A 19,927-nucleotide genomic window follows, 5' to 3' on the forward strand; every position below is an offset into this window, starting at 1 on the left:
CGAAACATGGGCGTTGATGACCTCAGGGTTTTACGCCCTTAAGCCCCAGACAACAACAACAACAACCTCCCACCTACAACTTTCCGGTAAATATGTAATAACTCTAAATGTCGGACCACATTAATACACTTTGGACCCACAGATGCTTTGTCCAGTTTGTGATGAAAAGGACCTGAAGGATTGTTACCATTTTTTGACAAATTGCCCCGCGTATCATGGAGAACCGAATCCGATACATGCCGAATCTAAGGAATATTAGCCGAAATCAGTGTTAAAGTTCTGTCTGTACCCTCAGGATAAGATCTATTTTTACCTATTTTAACTATTTTTTATATACGTAACACAAAACCTTTTGCTTAGAGCTGGACACATATCGTCCCAATAGGAGCTATAGTTTTTTTTTCTTTTCTTTTTTGTTTTTTAATATTATTAAATATGAAGTAACGTTTTTGTTTTATTCTAACGAATTTGGATAGCCCAGCTTGGGTATATTTTTTGTTATTAGTTTATATAAACGATCTTTAACTCATCATTTTTATAAAATAACTATAATTGATTATAAAATTTGTGTATTTCACAGCCTAACTCTATTTTTATGGGGGTTGCCCCATAAAAAAATAAATAAATTATTATTATTATAACTTTATGAATAAGGCCGTAATTAGATCATAAATATTTACACACTAAATAACATAGGATGTTAAAACAAAAGATAATAAAATGATATAAGCATTATGCTTTACTTGGTGATAATAAAATGCGATGATAATAATCTTTTGGATAGAAAAAACAAAAACTTGTGGTTTGGGAAATTTTCAGTTTATGTAAAACTATATTTCATAATCGATTAGACGTGCAAATACCTATTAGAATCCAAATTAAAGCGAGATTAATGTTTTACAATACAATCGATAAAGTTTATCTTTGTAGAAGTAGCAGCTTCCCTGATATTCCCAAAACCTATTCAAAAAATATATATTTTTCGTTATATGGAAAATAATGTTGCTTATACTACTCAAGTACCTTCTACGCCATAACCCCTGATGAAGACCTGAAACTCAGGTCGAAACGTCGGCATAAAATAAATAAATATGGTTTTGTTTATTTATGTTCTTCTTTCCTGACCGCACCCCCCGACAAACTCCAATCATAAATATTTAAGGCAGAATTTTGGGTATGACAGCTACGTGCCACTTTATAGAATCGATTTTTCCTTAAAAAATTTAAATTATTTTGATTTGATTGGCATGCCAATGTCCGATTAAATAGTCTTAAATAAGAATAAATCTGTTAATAATACTTTTAACCTCATTAAAATAATCTGACAGGGGTTGAATCTCGAATTTTTAATTACTCTTCTTCTAAAATCTTGTTTATTTGAAAAAAAAAATGAACAGTTTTCATTACTAGCAATTATAAACAATTGAATAATAGAAAATAATAAATAATATTCTGAATAAGTAAAAAAATAAATATCAGATTCTATCTGGAAAACCGATCTATCTTAATTGTAGTACGGCTTCGTAATTTTTTTTTGTTAAACTGTTGTTTCCTTGACAGGAAAAAAAATTGTTATTCATTGTTCCCATCTCGAGAACCTTGAAAATTCGTATTGTTATGGCAACAGAAAAATAAAAAAATTGTGTTCATAATTTTCGCCTTTCCAGGTCTTTTTTTCAAGAAAAAAGATTCAAACTTTTTTTTTCAAAAATCAAAAACAGTGATAGCTTCACTACGAGCCGAGCAATCTCTACAAAACTTATATTTGCAGGATGGTAAGTGAAAGTTGAGAGACGCACTCAACGCAATCGATTTTTTTCAGTCTTCTGCTGAAGCAAACTCCTGAGGTGTGATGACCTTGCATGGAGATATAAACAGAAGCCGTGGAAGTGCAAAGAAAGTGAGAACGGGGCTTGGAGGTCACGGCATTGACCTGTTGCCGGCTCACTTGGACGGCCTCCAGGGAAGTGTAAACTTTATACACTAGTCCAGGTGAATGATGGTACGCCATGCAGGCTGCTGGAATGGGGTTAGCTATCGATTTGTTTGTAGGCAATGTAAGATCCTAGTACTAAATCTGCGGTCTCCGGCTTCCGTCGTCCCCGGGCCATTCGTTACCGAAAACTGGCACGCATTGCAGTAGTAGTTTATTTTATTCGTTAATATATCAGCCTTCAATACGAATCGCGATCCTTGAGTTATGGTAGGGCACTGTACCAGTAGTACCAGTATAAATCATTTGTCAAATTTTAAAATAACATTAATTATATTAAATCATTCTTATATCGTATTTTTTTATATAACTTATTTACTGATGCTGTATTAAAAATATATAGAACAAGTAAATTGGATGTTATTTATAAAATAAACCACCGACATGTGGAGAATCTATCCATCGATAGATTCCAATTACATTTATAGAAAAGACCATGAGACCATCCTTTTTTTAAAAGGTAATGAAGGAGAAGCCAGGCTAGAAACAAGTTGTTAGGTAATTTATCAAGGAAAGATTGGTATTATTTCTGGCAAAATCGGCAACATATGAAACATTGAGGTCATGATGGATTAATTGATTTGTAATGAAGCAAGGAGCATTTAGAATTTTACGAAAGATTTTGGAATGTAAGGAGAGGAATTCGATGGTTTAGTGGAGCCCTAAAGCTCAACTCCGTATGTCCAGATAGGTCTTATTATGGTAATGTTGTATTATATATCTTGCAATGGATTGGAAGTTATGAATCGACGAGGAGTTTCTTGTCGTTTCAGTCTCGTATGCGGATTCCAAATCAGTTGTTTGTCCAGATGTAGACCCAGGTAACTGATCTATTCGACAGGAATAAGTGGGGTGTTATTGAAGGCATTGTATCCTGGGCTGGAAGTCATGGGTTTACGAGGAAGGATAAGTGTGATTTGATGGGATTTATTGGAATTTATTCCAATTCTCCAATTTCGACACCATTCTTCAAGGATGATAATGTGGCATTGGAGGGCTCAGGATACAATAGAAAGGTCATTATTCACTGATATAAAGACATCTGTCATCGACAAACACAGTGAAGATAATGTTGGGATGTAGGAAATAAAAATTTTGTAAAAGATAGAAGCACAACTTATAAACAGCACAGCCACACTAGGTATAGAGTGACAGGTGACTAGGGTTTGTCGGTTTTTAAAACTGTTTTTTTTTGAGAAAATTATGAAATTCGAAAACCGGTTTTTTAGTAGAAAATATCGGTTTTCTATAAAATATCGAATTATTATATCAGGCTTTAAAAACGATGAAGCCTAGTTCGGTTGCAAGTGAGAGGGTATTTTCTATTTCGGGGAATTTTATGAATAAACTAAGGACACGGCTAAATAGCAAATCGATAGACCTCCTCTGTTTTCTGAAATCATATTTCATTAAACAAAAAAAAAATAAAGAGAATATTCAAATTTGTATAAAAATTGCCCGGAATAGAAAATACTCGGTCCTTTGCTTTAAAACTAAAATTGATTTTAATAAGTATGTATGCATAAACTTTATTTACTCTTGTCTTTCGGCTTTGATTATAATTTATATTATATAATACACAGTTATATATTTTCTAATTGTTTTTTAATTAAGTATCCATCTGTATCTAATAACATTGTTTTTTTAAAAATAATATGGTTATTATAAAAATATTAAAATATATTGTTTTTATTTATTCGAACCGTTTGCTGAATAACTCGTTTCACTATTATAAAAATATTTACATCCTTATATGTGAAAATTATTCATAAACAACGTATAATTGTTTTTAAAGTTATTTAATCCTGGTCAACAATTATTTCTTTGTTCTACTAAATTGCATAAAAAAATTTTACTATCAATAAAATTGAACAGTAAATAATTTTAGTCAAAAACTGCTTCTAATAACTCTAAATTTTCTGTTAAAATTTTTTGTTCGAATTACAGAGTATTGGAGCAAACAATTTTTTTATAAAAATTCGAAACCGGTTTTCTAAAATGTCGGTTTTTGTATAAACCCTACAGGTGACTGTACATGTAGCAGCAGTGAAGCTGCTACTGTCGCTCTAGGTGGTGTACATTTCAATATTTTGAATTTCTTTTTCTATTTCCCTGACTGAGGAGATTAACCCCGAACAAAGATTCTGTACTCCTTAAACCGTTAATAAGAATCTATTAGAAACATTTTTCAATTCAAATACTTCATACAATACACATTATTACTTTCATGAAACTCCTTCAGTAAGAACTATAACATTAAGATTTATTTTATTTTTTCATAAATTTTCTCTGCAGAATAAATTCCCATACATCAAGCTGAAAATATCATACAATACAATAACTGTCATCTGAACAGTGAGTTAACTGCAATAAGTTAACTGCGAAGGTAGTCAATTTATTTAGGGATTAAAGTTGATAGCTATCTCAAATTTACTGCTAGCTACAGTTATAAATTATCAATAGTTAGGTTGAAGCTGTGCAAGCTTGGCCACCTGCTAACCAGACCCAATCCCCGCCTCAGGCTAAAATTATTAATTTACAAAACCATGTCAGGTCCTACATTCAACCACAGGGTTTCTCTTTTATATACATCCATAGAACAGTTTCCAACAGAATCTTGAAGAAGCATGCAAAGAACACACGACTTAGAAATGGGACTTCCACATTTTTGTACATATAGCACCTTTTTTAGGTCTTCTGTCTTTGTATGTATATTGTATCCATATACATATTGCATGTAAAATTACATATTAGGGCGGGTGCATGCCTGGGATGTGACAGAAACATTGCCGATAAAATCGGCTCACCTAAACTGACACTTTATTTTTTATTTTATTTTTGTTTTGATAGATTTATTTATTGATAGATATTACAATCTGCCACACAGTTTCGGGCAATAGGTAACAGTGATGAATGACCTCATACATAATAAAATAAAAAAAGAATAAAATAAAATAAAATCAAAATAAAATGAAAAAATAAATAAATTTTAAAAAAATTTAAAAAAAAAACAAAAGAATAAACAAGATGAACTTAATCAAACTATCTGTATGAAAAATAAATAAATAAAATAACATAATGATAAAATAATATATGCAATATTTACACAATCGACCTGAGGATCCCTGAGCCCACTCTATCCTCCACGTGTGAGGGGTAGAGCAGAGCTAAAAGATCCCAGGGCATCCCTCTCGTCGCATCACTGGTAATGAGCCAGTGGAGGCTGAGCAAGTGCGCTAAAGCCACAAACCCGACATTTTATAGAATTGATTTTCATATTTTTTTAGATTTTCTCAATAATGACTCGAACTATTTTGATTAAACTATGGTGGTCAATGTATAATTAAACCATCTTGAATAGCAGGTTTTATACTTATTGAAATAGTTTTACATGATATAAATGACAAATGTTTAAAAAATCCTTCACCAAAGAACTTTCAATTTTATTTATTCGAACAAAATAAACATTTCTCATAGAAATAACTAAAAATAGGTAAATACTAAATATTATGAATAAAAAAAAAAATAGAAAAATAGGATATCATATACATAAATAATTTATGATGAGGTGTAGATAGTTGACCGTAGATTAATAATTGGAGAACATGGTCAGGGGGGGAGAGGAGTGCGGTGGAGTCTTGGGACCCTTGAGGACCCCTTTGCTACAAACTCCTAGATGAAGACCTGAAACTTAGGTCGAAACGTTGCAATGAATAAATAATTTTGATTTATTTATGTTCTTCTTACTGGCCGCACTCCTGACCATCTTCTCAAATTAATAAATAATTGACCTCATTACTTAAAATTATGAAGAAGATGATTGAGGGTACGGTCAGAAGAAAACAAAAAAATACTTAACTACTATGTTTTCTTGTGACCGCACTCCTGACCATCTTCTCGAATTAATAAATAATTGACCTCATTACTTAAAATTATGATGAAGATGATTAAGGGTACGGTCAGAAGAAAACAAAAAATACTTAACAACTATGTTTGCTTGTGACCGCACTCCTGACCATCTTCTAGAATTAATAAATATTTGACCTCATTATTTAAAATGATGATGAAGATGGTTAAGGGTACGGTCATTGTCGGATTTAAGTCATCCGATTTTCACGGTTAAATTTTGGATTTATATAAAGTCGGGGTCGGGGGTCTCATTTTCTAATGCCCCCCCTTGCCGCGAACACCGGAAGACCCCGAAGACGCCGCGACTGCTATGCCGCCCCAGCCCAAAGCCTCATGCAAGCTAGGACCTGGCCTACCCCTACCATTACGCCAGGCTCCAGGACACGCTGGCCAGCCCTTGAGGAACGAAGACGTCTTTCAGACACATCGGCAGGGATACATGGTGTTCACCATATTCTCCACCGCACACCTTGACGAGGAAAGCGGCCTAGAAGACGTCACCGCGTCGGCGAAAACGTCATTCAATCAGATAAGCTATGAGACCACCCCAATGCTATGTTTTTATATTTTCACATATAAATAATTTTTACGTCTAACACACTAACTATAATTGCCCCTCCAGGGGATTAACATTATAAATTAAAATTAAATATATGCATGTTAACTAGCGAAAAGTCTCACGATTTCCAGCCCCCCTTTTCCACACATTTAATACAATCATAAAATTACACTCGGGACACCTGCAGTATAGCACGAGCAGGTCCCGATGTATAGAGTCATCTTTTTCATAATTTAAAAATAAAACTATCTGATTCTTATGGGAAAAACGGATACCACATTATATTTCCCGATTGTTTGCAATCATCACAACTGAATATTACAACTTCGTTATCTTTTGTTCAACTGTATTTTTTTTTTTAGGCAGGAAAAAATATGATTAGTATTAAAAAAAAAATCTTCTTTATATTCACCTCCAAGAACTCAATATATTTATTTTTATAGCAACAGAAAAGGAAAAATATTTTGTTCGAAATTCTCTCTCATTGGATTTTTTTTTTCGAAAATCAAAGAATTAACGATAACTTGTACAAGATTCCACTAATCTACTCTAAACTTGGGGACGTAATTTGGTTAGGTGAGCAACTCTAGGGAGAGTTTTTTGATGCGCGCGCAGCACAAAATTTTTAGAAATCGTGATTGGTTTAAAAATTTTAGCATTTTAAATATTCATCCATTGCATGTAAAAAGTGATGGGTACCGGTGTAATTTATATGGTGATTACAATAATTTTCAATAAACAAATCAATCACTAATAAGTGGGTCTTAAGTGACCGTAGTTACATAGCACGACAGCAGTCTATCACGCTAGACCTGACAGCACTACTGTACTGAACGACAGTAAATATTACTGTTACGGTAACTATCATAAAATTTACACTATCTATCATAGCAGTAAATATTTTTACGACGGTAACTATTATAAGTTCAACTATTATAGTGGCTACCGTATCTGTAAATTGTATCCACGCAGAGTTGGGTAAAAATTATTCGATTGACAAGAGACGAATACTTTTTTATTCGAATATTTGAAATACTATTTCAATCGAATAAAAAATTAGTGGAATACAATTATTATATTATACGAATAACAATTTGATTTTTTTTTTTTAAATTCACATAATTTTTAACCACCTTCAATTTCTAATGTATGAGGGTCCCATTTCACATATTTAGACGAGTAGAAAACGAAAATGCTATCGATTTTAAGATCCCTAATTCAATCGATTTATATATATTTTTTTTTTATTTCTAATAAATAGAGGCCAATTTTTAAGTTTTCGGATATGCAGAATATGAAAATGCTGTAGATTTTAACATTGCGTATCAATTTATTTTTACTTTCCTGATTTCTAACACTATAGGGTCCCTTTATATGCTTCGAGATATGTAGAATATGAAATTGCTATCGATTTATATGAACTTGTCTGATTTCTAACTTGTATCTATATGTATGTATGCTTAACTAATCCTAATCAACATATGGTGTACAATAAATTGGACAGTCCTATAAAAAAGTAGTGGGCTATCGGCTACCAGCTAATAATAATTGTAAAAGTGACATAGTAAGAGATAGAGGGAACATTAAACGAAACCGACTCTAGATGGATCTTATCGACACAGCCTACATTAGCATTCCACTGATAACGTCACATCGCTTCGGGGAATTGTGCCGGCTTCGTTCTAGTTGTAATCACCAATAGTAAGGATCAATATTTGGATATGACTTTCTGTCCTTCAAGTACATGATGTCTGATAACGATAAATACTTGTAATCATATCATTGCAGATAAACCTAAATTTTTATTTTTTGAAATTGTGATGAAAAACATTTTAAAGATATTATAAAAATATATTATTATTAATTTTCTTATAAAAAAAAATAATAGTCCCAAAACTTAAATAGTATGCGCCTTACAAAACTCAGAAGTAGCCGGAGTTGGTCAAAAAGTAATTACAATTTGGTAGATAGCTGAAATACAATTACAATTACAACCTAAGGTAAAGTAATAACAATTACCAATTACATTATTATATTATTATTATAGTTTCTCTAGAATTACGAGTTTGTTTGATTGTTTAGTGGCGCCAAACTTCATTGGTCATCAACGCCATTTATATTTTATTTAATTTTGCTAATATTCCTTAAATTTTATTTATTTTTTGATTTGATTATTTTTTTTTTTCTTCCGATCAAGTTATATTTTTGTCAGTAAATTTTGTGATTTCAAAAACCGAAACACCAATTCTATTGCCTTATCATCGTCTCCAATGGTTTTTGAGATATCTTGGCTTAGTCCCAAGCTATTGAGCTGTGGTGTAAAATATGGGCATCGTTGGAAAACATGGCTTATTGTTAAATTGTTATTGCAATACTGGCAGTTCGGAGGCGTTTCTTTTGATATAAGATAGGAGTGAGTGAGCCTCGTGTGACCTATTCTCAGCCTAGTTAGTACAACTTCCTCTCTACGGCATTTATACGACTGGAGGTACCCCAGGCCTTGACATCCTTCTTAATAATTTTTAATTTCCTCATTGGGCTTTCGTTACACATAGATTGCCATTTATCTTTGACTTCCTTTACAAGAGGCCTACATATCTCTGACGGAGTTAAAATTGCTCTAGAATTACGAGTGATCATAATACAATTATAAATATTTAATACATATGCGGAAAAAATCTATTATACAATGGCTCTAAAATATGAAAGGATTTTGGCGATCTATTTGACGATATTATAGATTTATTAACATTGATAAGTAAACCTGTCATTAATCGGTATTCCAGGATAGTCGCTGAAGGCAATTATCCAAAATATGTTAGTTGATTAATTAATTAAGAGTCCTGCAAAACTATTATTATAATTGAATTCCTTTCCAAAGGCTCTCTGTATTTACCATTGAAATTATATTATATAATAAGGAGTGGTATTGGTTAATAAAATAGTGTATAAACTATATCAAGGAACATATTATTTATTTACATTTGAGAGCAATAAAATTAAATTATAAAATAATTGAATGATCCAGATAAATGGTTGGCCCAAAAATATTGTTTACATTATAGCTCATCGCCTAGCAACTCTGAATAGCTGATGAGTTGGATGATGCATATCGTGAGTGTTGTTGACGTCTTAGCTGTGGAGTTCCATTTCTGAAGAGCCCTCCAGCTCTTCCTGTCCCCAATCTTCCGTGCCTCTGTCTTCTTACTTCTGCTCTCGTCTTCTGTCTTCTCTGTTCGCTTTTCTTCTGTGTCCTATAATCCCTTCTCTCTTTTGCAGTCCCCAACTTTTTCTTAAGGGCTTCGCCTTTTTGGAATTCTATTTCCTCATTGGCCATCATTAGCCACGTCTAAGAAAAACACGTTACAAGTTCTTACAAGTGTTTGGTACAGGTATTTGTATAAACTATCTGGATAATATACGTATGTATATATAGTTGACCGTAAAAATTTAAATATAAGAAAATGGTCAGGGTTGCGGTAAAAAAAAAGAACAAATAGCTTATAACTATTTTAATGTGCGACGTTTCGCCCCACTTTGCAGGGCTTCATCAGGGCTAAAAAGATACAAAAAAAACTGAGAACATTACAACAATAAGATACAATAAGGTAATTAAAGCTAGGATAAATATTATGTAATAATAAAGTGATAAAAAATTACATATAAATAAAAGGAAGGGAGACATCAAATAGTATCAATATAAAATAAACTTGAATAATAGTTTTTATCTGGATAATAGTTTTTGTCCCTTTACCATCCTGTACCCATTACACTCGATGGGAAAGGTGATCCTGTGTTCACGGGCACCTGTACCCGGTACTGGTATCAGCACATATGTTGCTAAGTGACTAAGATTTCTATAATACAGCAAGGATTATTACATATCAACATATTAAGGTTTATTAATATACTTCGAAGATACTGGAAATAAATATGCAATCAATTTTATGATCGCGCGATTGCATATCGATTTATTATATCCTCTATTTCTACTCATATGAAATATGTTCAAATAAACTGAATTAGCACATCAGTTAAATTATTTTATTATATTATATTATTAATTTAATTGTAATTGAAATGTCTCAGAATCAAGAAGCATAGTTTCCTTGCGTTTTAATCAGTATTACACTGATATAAATATCTATTTTTTCTAAATAGATTGTGGTTAATACTAAGAACTCTAATAATAATAAATACTCTAATAAATATTATTCAATAAATTCTTCTAATTTCTAATTTTGGAGAAATAAAAACTCTTATACTCCCTTATACTTATACTTATACTTATCCTTTTTAATTAATTAGATGTTTCCCAAGTTATATCGATTTAAATACAATTTGATTAAATTATTAAAGAAGGGTGATGGTATCAGCGTGGTAACGCGCCTGTCTGCCAACCCAAAGGTTTGCGAGTTCAAGTCCCCGGCCCTATCCGGAATTTTTTCAAGCATTTAATTATACAATACTCACTCACAGCCTCCCCCCAGAATCACAAAAATAGGTGTGTGAGATACGAACCTACCCTATGAATACCACGTCAAGAAACGCACGATGTACTACCTAAGTACATCACGCGAGAACTTGGACCTTAACGGTCTGCGGCACCAATAATAACACAAAATAAAATTGTCAATTACCAAAAAAAATATTACTCCTTTCGAACTTTAATGGGATCACTTAATTTATGATGTGCTTTTGCAAAAAGTCGAGATAAAAGTTGACGTTCGTACGCAAAATAGCATACGTAGAGAGAAACTCCAATACATGTAACTTACAGACATTACAAGCTTACAGAGTAGATATATCTGATACCAACCACAATTCTTTATAGAGTAATAAATAAACAGTACATACTTTACAAATACTCTTATTTAATAACATACATATATGAATAAATATTTTTACAAGGAATAATGAAAACTTAAAATTCAACACTTGACACTTTCTGAATATTTTTTAGGACAATACAAGTTATTTTCTTCCTTCTATGTTACCACATGACGAAGGTATTAATTCACTCCTCTGAGTTTTTGAGATTGATTAGCATCTAACACCTTCCTATTTCTCAAAACGTCCTCATGTGGTACATAAATATCTCTTTGTGTTAGAGATAGAGGCAGTCATTCTAGAGAGCAGTTTAAGAGAGTTGTTTTTTTATATATTAGTCTAAGCTGAACATAGTATATCATAGAGTCTGCATTTTTAAGAAAAGTCTGTATTGCTACAAAAATCGAGAGATCCAGGGGTCCGTTGTTTTCCAATTATTTTTTACAAATTGCTCTCTTTAGCTATCTTTAATACTCCTTTTCCCGTTTTAAGCAAATATTTCAAAAGTGATATAGGACCGTTGCTTCCTGGGAGGTTCTGATGGGGCGGGTCCAGCAAGAAAGGATTCCCTTTGTGATATGACCTCCTCTTATGAGATTGTGACATGTCGTACGTCGACCAAGTCACCTAGTGACTTGCATGTCAAGTCGCCGAGTGATTTCAGTAACTAGTTTCTCGAAGATAAGTGACCAACAGACTAACCTCTTGCTCGAGGGGAGGTTGATATAATTGATATTGATATGATTTTATTTTATTAGTACTATTGTTTTTTTGTTTTTTTATTAAATAACTTATTTATCCATTCAAGTGTTTCCTGTAACCGGTTTTTTATTATATTTTCCTTTTAATCTATGTGTTAGTCTTATTCTCGTAAAATGTATCTATCTATTTGTTTGTTTTTGGTAAACTGATCTAGTGCTGTGACTATGAATGATGGTCTGATCTCACATTACCGTCTAATATTGAATTTGTTTAGCCGGTCACTGAAGAGGATCTAGAAGGGTGAATTCCGGAGAGCGAATTTGTTGATTGGGTGAATTAAAAAATTGTGAAAGGGTGAAATTGGAGGAGAAGAAATGAGAAGGAAAAATAGAAATGAATTGAAACATTTCTATTTGTTGTACAGACCGAAATTGAATGTAAAAGGAAACTGTAGGGGGGGGGGGATTATTAATTATATCTTATTATTGTATCTCTTTTTTTCTGATTATACCATGTATGTTTAATTTATATATGTCCGATTACGGATTGATAAGTATGCTGAGTGAGATAGCAACCTGATGTATTTAGGCAGTATAGATAAATAAAGTATTTCTCTCTTACTATCCTGGCTATTTGAAGGGACATTAAACGGAGAAGGCATGGGTAGAGATCGGTAAAATTTAAAAACCTGTGCAGCAACAATCTCTTCTGAAGATTGTTTTCAAAGTATGGGTTCACCTTACTAGAAGATAATATTCTCTTGAGATAAGATAGAGCATGAAGGTTTTAGCATCGTTAGAGTCTTCCGAAGACATTTCACACACTATATCCAGGACGAAATTGAACGAACTAGAGATTTTGATTACTGATGAGTAGCATCATTTGTGGAGTCAAGTCATTACTCAGTCTGTAACTGGTTAGTAACCTGAGTTACCTACTAGTTTAGTTCCTTTCCAGTAGCTCCGTATGCAGTGGGCCTAACTAACACAAACCAAGGTTTTTGATTTGATTTACACATGTTGAATACAATCCTACATAATGATTTACATTTCATTATAGCGGATATTTAACAATTTTTTTTCTCTCTAACCCTGGTAATGGATACAGTTCACAGATCCAGTGAACGGTTCCGGTGATGAAGGACTACACGAGACTAGATCAGGGAGGACCAGAAGTTCTCCTGGCCACCATCCTTCCTCAGCCTGACATCCCATCATCCCCGATGTAATTATTCAAAAATTTACTTTCGATTAAAAAGAAATTAGATAAATTTAAACTTAAAATAAAATTGTAGTCGTTCGTAGCTATATTTTCAGCTAATGATCAAAATCCTTAAAACAGGAGTTTACCTGGAAAGCTTTGTGGGAGTTTTCATATTTTGGACGTCCATGATTTTGAGACCACATTACATGCAATCTTAATTTTATAGTGATTTTGGAACAAGTACAACAAGAGATCTAGCAACAATATTCATATCGCTAGCTAGTAACTGAACTAATTTGGTAAATTAGCTTGGTTTGGATGTCAGAATCTCAAACATCCTACTAAAGCGATAAGTAAATAGTAGGCAAGTCAACACGCCTCCTTGCCTAAGCCCTTTGAACTTTGACATCGCCCAAAATCATTTTTACTAGTCTAATAATAATAGTTGGGATCCCAAATACTTGAAAAGTACTAAAAGGTTTGGGCCTCTGTATCCTAGGCAGATATACAATTTATTAACTGGTGTATTATCACTAGAGAATAACACCTCGTCTGTTTTTTTCCAAAATCAACAGTTGATGATTTGCATTCTGACACGTTGCCCAGATGAATATGAAGGAAATCTTTACCGAACTTCAGATTCAAGACGGTCAAAACTTAGGTGAAGGAATATGTGACACAGGGTTCCAGAACACTGCTCGAAGGAAGAAACAGGAGAGTGATGTTCCAGGACTAGAATACTCGGCGTAATCTTAGTTAAAAAAAGGTTAAATCGTGCTGTAGCGCGAAGAAGAAGAAGCGAATGGAAATTCTGAGAAGGAATCAGGTCCCAACCGAAAAAAAAAAAAAATTAGAAATAAAATTTTTAGGCAATTTACTCTTGTTTAAATTAAAAATGTAAAACCTATTCAAATAATGAATGGAATATAGTCCGGGTGGGGTAAAAAAAAAACTCAAATAGTAAATGGGTATACTATTTTATTGAGCCAACGTTTCCCCCCACGTTGCAGGGCTTCGTCAGGGCTAAAAAAGATACAAACACTTGACATAGTTACAAAAAAAAAAAAAAAAAAAACATAAGTGGAAAATAACAGGGGTATACGATGAAAAGTAAAATCTAATGAGAAAAATTAAAGGTTGTAAACAATAAATTAAAACTGTAATAGTAACAGAAAGATAAGAGGTAAAATAAGAGAAGAACTATTAAAGAAAGTACTAATTAAGAGATGAAAAGAGAAAAGAATAAAATAAAATGAAAATTGATGAGACAGAATTCATACCTGTTTTGACGGAAGTCAAAGTCAGAGTCGTTAGTATCGGAAGGAGTGGGGATGGCAGTTAAGCACGCCACATAATAACGAAAATAATTTTAAAATAAACAATGTAAAAAAATTAAAATTAGGTAAATAATAAATGGTAATCTACATAATAGAGGGGGAGAAGAAATATTTACAAAATTATAAAAAAATAAAATAAATTAAAAAAAAAAAGTTCTCATAGATAGAAAAACGAAGAAGAAATAAAGTATAAAATAATGGAACACAATATGTGAAAGTGATTAAGAAAAACAATATACTGCATTAATAACTTCAAATAATCCATTGTTTTCAAGTCATGAGAGAAAAATAAGACATTTTTTTTGTTTGGATTTCTTTAATACCTTAAAATCAATATCCGAGATTACAAAATTGAAATTCGTAATTAGTACCAATAAATAAAATTTTATCTTCATAATAATTAATAATCTTTCTTCTTTTCATTTGACTGAATCCAATGATTAAGAGGGGATGGTTCCTAACGATAAAAATGGAGGAAACATTCTCCTTGTCTGATTTAGTACCTACTGGTGTTTTGTTTTTTTATTCATGTCTTTTCAGAAGTAAAATAAAAAATATTTTATTATTTTTAAAATATTTATTATACTTTTCAGAAAAATAAAAGTATCAGCATTTATTTATTTTCAATTTTATTTTGGCCGACGTTTTGGACATAATCCAGTCCATCTTCCTTATTTGCTGAGTATCTCCGAAACTTTGTCCAAAATAGAGAAATATATGAAGTAAGAAGTATTAGGAGGTTTTCTTGAACATTATGAACTACTCTCACCAAAATGTTAAATAATTTTTAATGTTTTGAAGGAAAAATTATCTATTTAGTTTTCTAGAAAGTTCAAAATATCAAAACTTCCTAGTTAAAAATCTTCAATACCTGGACTATATGAATAGCATGGAGTTACTTAATTACTATTTTTAGCTATTATTGTTTTATATTCCAGAAAAGTAAATGAGAAATACCAGCAGTTAAACTATATTAGATTTCTGCAGAGTTCTTAAATGGTTTTTTTAACGTGAAGGTTTTTCCAGCAGTTTGAAAATGTATAAAATCCGTCCTTTTCCGTCCACGTTTTTTTATTTAACGACTACCACCTCTTTTTATGACCTTAAATAATAAAAATCTTGTTTATTCCATTATTCTGCTTAATCCCTAAAAAGTAATAAAATCGACAGTGAATGTATTTTATAGTGAACAATAAAATAAAATTTATTTAATAGTTTTCAATTTAAAACACTCTTTAGTTTGAAAATTTCATTCTCATGGTGTTAGATTATATTACTTTTCATTAAATTACAAATTAAATATGTTGTAATGGAATCAGTAATATCACTTTTATGATCGTCAAGGAGCTATTGAACATAAAGAGCCCTTATTTTAGCAAATTTATTGTACTTCTAAAACGAATGTCTATTAGCCCTCATATCAAAGCTAGCTTATTGTACTATAAAGCAGTCCATAACGCTTATCGTCGTAGAAGCAGTAGTTGAACAAATTAAATTCACAAAATGTTGATTTCAAGTTGTATGGGAAAAATGTTTGTTTTAATAAAATATATTTCTCAGGAACACTAGACTATTTAATTTAAAGCTAGTTAAATTTACTATAAAGTAGTGTATACTATTTATGTTCGTAGGATTAGTAGTTTTCATGATATTTGCTAAAATGAATAGATTTTTAGTTGTTCGGACAAAATTTCATGTGTAAAATTCATATTTATATACATCCCATCAAATCACCTATACCCTTCGTCGTAAACCTACTGACTGCCCTATAGTTTCATTTAATGATGTTACTCTTACCCCTGTCGAACAGATCCGCTACCTTGGACTACATTTGGACAAGCGATTAACCTAGAATCCTCACACCAGACTGAAAAGACAGGAAACTGCACGTCGATTTCGACTATTACAGCACTTACTAGACAAACGGTCAAAAACTTCCAACACATTACAAAAGACTGATCTATATGACTGTAATAAGGCCAATCTGGACAAATGTAGTTAAGCTTTGGGCTCCACTAAACCTTCGAATTCCTCTCGTATTCAATCCTTACAATCCAAAATCCTTCGTAAAATTCTCAATGCTCCTTACTTTGTCACAAATAAAATCATACATAAAGACTTTAATGTACCCTATGTAACCGATCTAGCCCGAACCAGATATCACTCATTCCATTATAAACTCTCTAACCACTCAAACCCCCTAGTTCGCCTCCGAGGCGCCTGAAAAGAAGATGGCCACGAGACCAGCTAATGTAAAATGTCATTAGAGTGCTACCAATGGGTAGTTTCTCTACACGCCTGTAACACTCCAATTTAACTTAGATTAGATTTACTAAATGTATTATAATGTACAGTTGTCAATAGTAATAAATAAATATTAAAAAAAGAATATTTATATTCAAATATCACAAAAACCACTGCCACTTGTAAGGTAAATATACTAAAGTACAGCTTAATATATTAAACTAGCTTTAATGTGAGTGCTAATAGACACATATGCGTCGAATGGTCCCTGAGATATAGATTTCCCAAAATTAATTCATTACTTATTTTTCAGATCATTTTATATAAAATAGTATTTTTTTAAAAATGTACATCTCAGGAACCATTGAAACGCTTTGTTAAGGATCATATTTTAGAAACTTTACTCTTCTTTAAATGATGATCGATTTGGTTTTTGTATTGTTGTTAGTTTTAAATATATGCAACTAAGATTGAAAAATTTATTTTTTTTATTTTTTAATTTATTAGCCCTAACTATACCTGACAGACTCATCAATTTTAATAAGTAACTAAGCAGTTTTTAATAAAGTAATAAGAAATTGGGGTGAAATAACTATCCCTTTTCCATTGGACTCTTGAGTTGTAAAGGACCTGAGTTTAAGTACGATTTAGTTTTTTAATTATTTGACTATTTGACTAATTATTTATTATATTTGATGTATTTTAATTATAAAAATATTTAATTTTCATTTTTTAAAAATTTTATTGTTAGGTAAAAAGATAAAGAATAGAGCGGTGCTTGAAATTAATTTTTATTTATTTTTTTTAAATATAAGCTTATTCCAAAACATTTATATAACTCTGACGTCCCGACTCAGATATTGGCGAATATATTTCTCAACTCAGCTTGAAAGAACATGACGGAGTTGGTAGTAACTAGAGCACTTTTGTGTGGGAATGGAACAAATATCGTGAAACCGAGTTAGAATAACTAGAATTTTACGAGTAGTAACCATTTTACAAAGGTACGCTTATCAGATCATATCCGAACAATTCCAAAGTAGATGACAATGAAAAACAACTGATGATTTCATTTATGTAATTCACCAAAAGACGAAGTATTTTGTAAGTAAAAAAAAATAATAATCGAAAAATTGAAAAAGACAAGTAATGAGAGAATTAATTACTGTGTAATAAGAATTGAGGGTAAAGAAAAATTACTGGTAGTTATTTGATCAATAAAAATTATAAATTGAGGTTTACTAAAGTAAGAAAGTAGCTAGTCAAAGATATCTTTTTATAAAATATGAAGGACATGGTCGGGGGGTGTCAGTCTTAATGAATTGCTACTAATTGGCCCGAAACGTCGACAAATAAAGAGTCTTTTTTTTAATTTTTTTTTATCGCACCACTGACCACCTACTTCATATTTTTGAAAAATACGGTCAATAATTATAATTTCTTTTTTGATTATTATATTTACTAGTTATTTTGATAATTGATTACTCAACGTATGATACCATATAGTTTCAATAGCGTTTCCTAGTGTTTTTGTTAAATAGTGGTTTAGTAAATGTATTATTATTTTAGTAATCCCAATTTATTATTATTTTAGAAATTCGAAAATCTATTTATTTTCCACAATATTTACATCATTATCTTCGTTTAAATTACATTTTTAAATATACAACTTCTGGAAGTATTCGTATTAATTTATTTTAAAACTTCTTTATTTCCTAGTTTTCTTTTCTGTAGATGCGAAGAATCTTTTTTTTTTATAATTTATTTATTGTTATTTACAACTGTATACATATATACACATCAAGTAAATTTTCTGTAAGCGATATTATGACATGATAAAAACATGTGGAGAATCTACCCATTGATAGAACTCCAAAAACACTTCTAAAGGATCTCGAGCCCATCATCTTTTCAGACGCCTGAGGTCTGGGTGGTTGGGAAATTTATTATGGAAGGATTGGTATCTGGTTCTGGCCAAATCGGCAACATAAGGGACATTGAGGTTCTGATGGATGATTTGATTTGTGACAAAGTAAGGAGCATTAAGGATTTTACGAAGGGTTTTGGACTGTAAGGATTAAGAATCGTTTAACACAGAAAGAGTTTAATTAAACGAAAAAAAAAAGATTATACCTAAGTTATGGATATTCTTGGAGGAGTGTTAATAGGTTGCTTGTAGGCGAGAAGATTAAAGCAAGAACTTTAAAGGCTCGTAATTGCAGAGGTGGAAAACTGCCATTTTGGTGAAAAAAACCTATAAGTTGTTGAAATTTTCTGTAAATCAAATTCTCATGAATTTTTATGTTATTCAGGATGCTGAATTAAATAGAATTTTTTTTAATAATAATAATTTCTGGTGCAGAAATATAAATCTTATTTTTCCATTATTAAAATCATTTTCCCAATAGATAATATCATAATTATAGTGGTTAATTTTATAATGGTTCTCACCTTATTTTAGTTACACCTTCCAACACAGCCCCTGATTTTATACGTCTCCATACGTCATATGGTGAAATATACACAAACATTGCTATGTACACTTTTATGGAAAAATACTCTCATCTTAAAGGTCAATAAAGCTCATATTTTCTTGACTTTCAAAAATGTGCAAAAACGAATTTTTCCGTTATTAAATTGAAATTCACCCTTGAAATTTAGAAAAAAATATTTCTAAAAACAAATCTACTTCTGAAAAACTACAATATGTACACAATTTTTTTGATATTAGCTTGCCCGAAATATTTTTTGTTGGGTACTATTAACAAAAGAGCATCAACTAGTAAAAATTTACTTTTTCCTTATGGCGAAATGACGCCTGTAAGATTAGTTCTATGAATCACAAATATTGTTTGATGGGAGCATTATGGTGAATTCCTTTATAGGTATTAGAGTGTAAGAAATCAGACTCATTAACATGATTAGACACATTTCATCTTGGAGGGCTTTTTCACACTTCAACCGGCGCAAATTCGAATCCGGCCTAGGTAGTCGACTTTTATTTCTGTGTCGGTCCCACCAAATAAAAACGTAGCCTCCACTATATTTAGAATAGGGTAGTACTCTGTAGATAGCCCCATCCCCTCTGTATGTCCAAAATCACTAAGACGTCGGTCATTAAAATAAATAAAAATACTATCTAGAATAAGC

The 19,927-nt window shown here is 31.6% G+C and overlaps 1 protein-coding gene across 2 annotated transcripts in view; it reads left to right on the top strand.

Moving 5' to 3' along the window:
* Window positions 1-13,076: 13,076 nt before the first annotated feature.
* Window positions 13,077-19,927, top strand: part of Shab (Shaker cognate b) — a 153,754-nt gene continuing 146,903 nt past the window's right edge. For both annotated transcript variants that reach the window (XM_067051722.1, XM_067051723.1), the window contains exon 1: window positions 13,077-13,217. In XM_067051722.1, coding sequence (XP_066907823.1) covers window positions 13,129-13,217 — 89 coding nt within the window. In that variant the 5' untranslated portion in view covers window positions 13,077-13,128. The remainder of the gene's footprint in view (window positions 13,218-19,927) is intronic.

Source organism: Halyomorpha halys, unplaced genomic scaffold (assembly GCF_000696795.3).
Source record: "Halyomorpha halys isolate HHAL.00 unplaced genomic scaffold, Hhal_1.1 Scaffold143.1, whole genome shotgun sequence".
Classification (NCBI taxonomy): domain Eukaryota; kingdom Metazoa; phylum Arthropoda; class Insecta; order Hemiptera; family Pentatomidae; genus Halyomorpha; species Halyomorpha halys.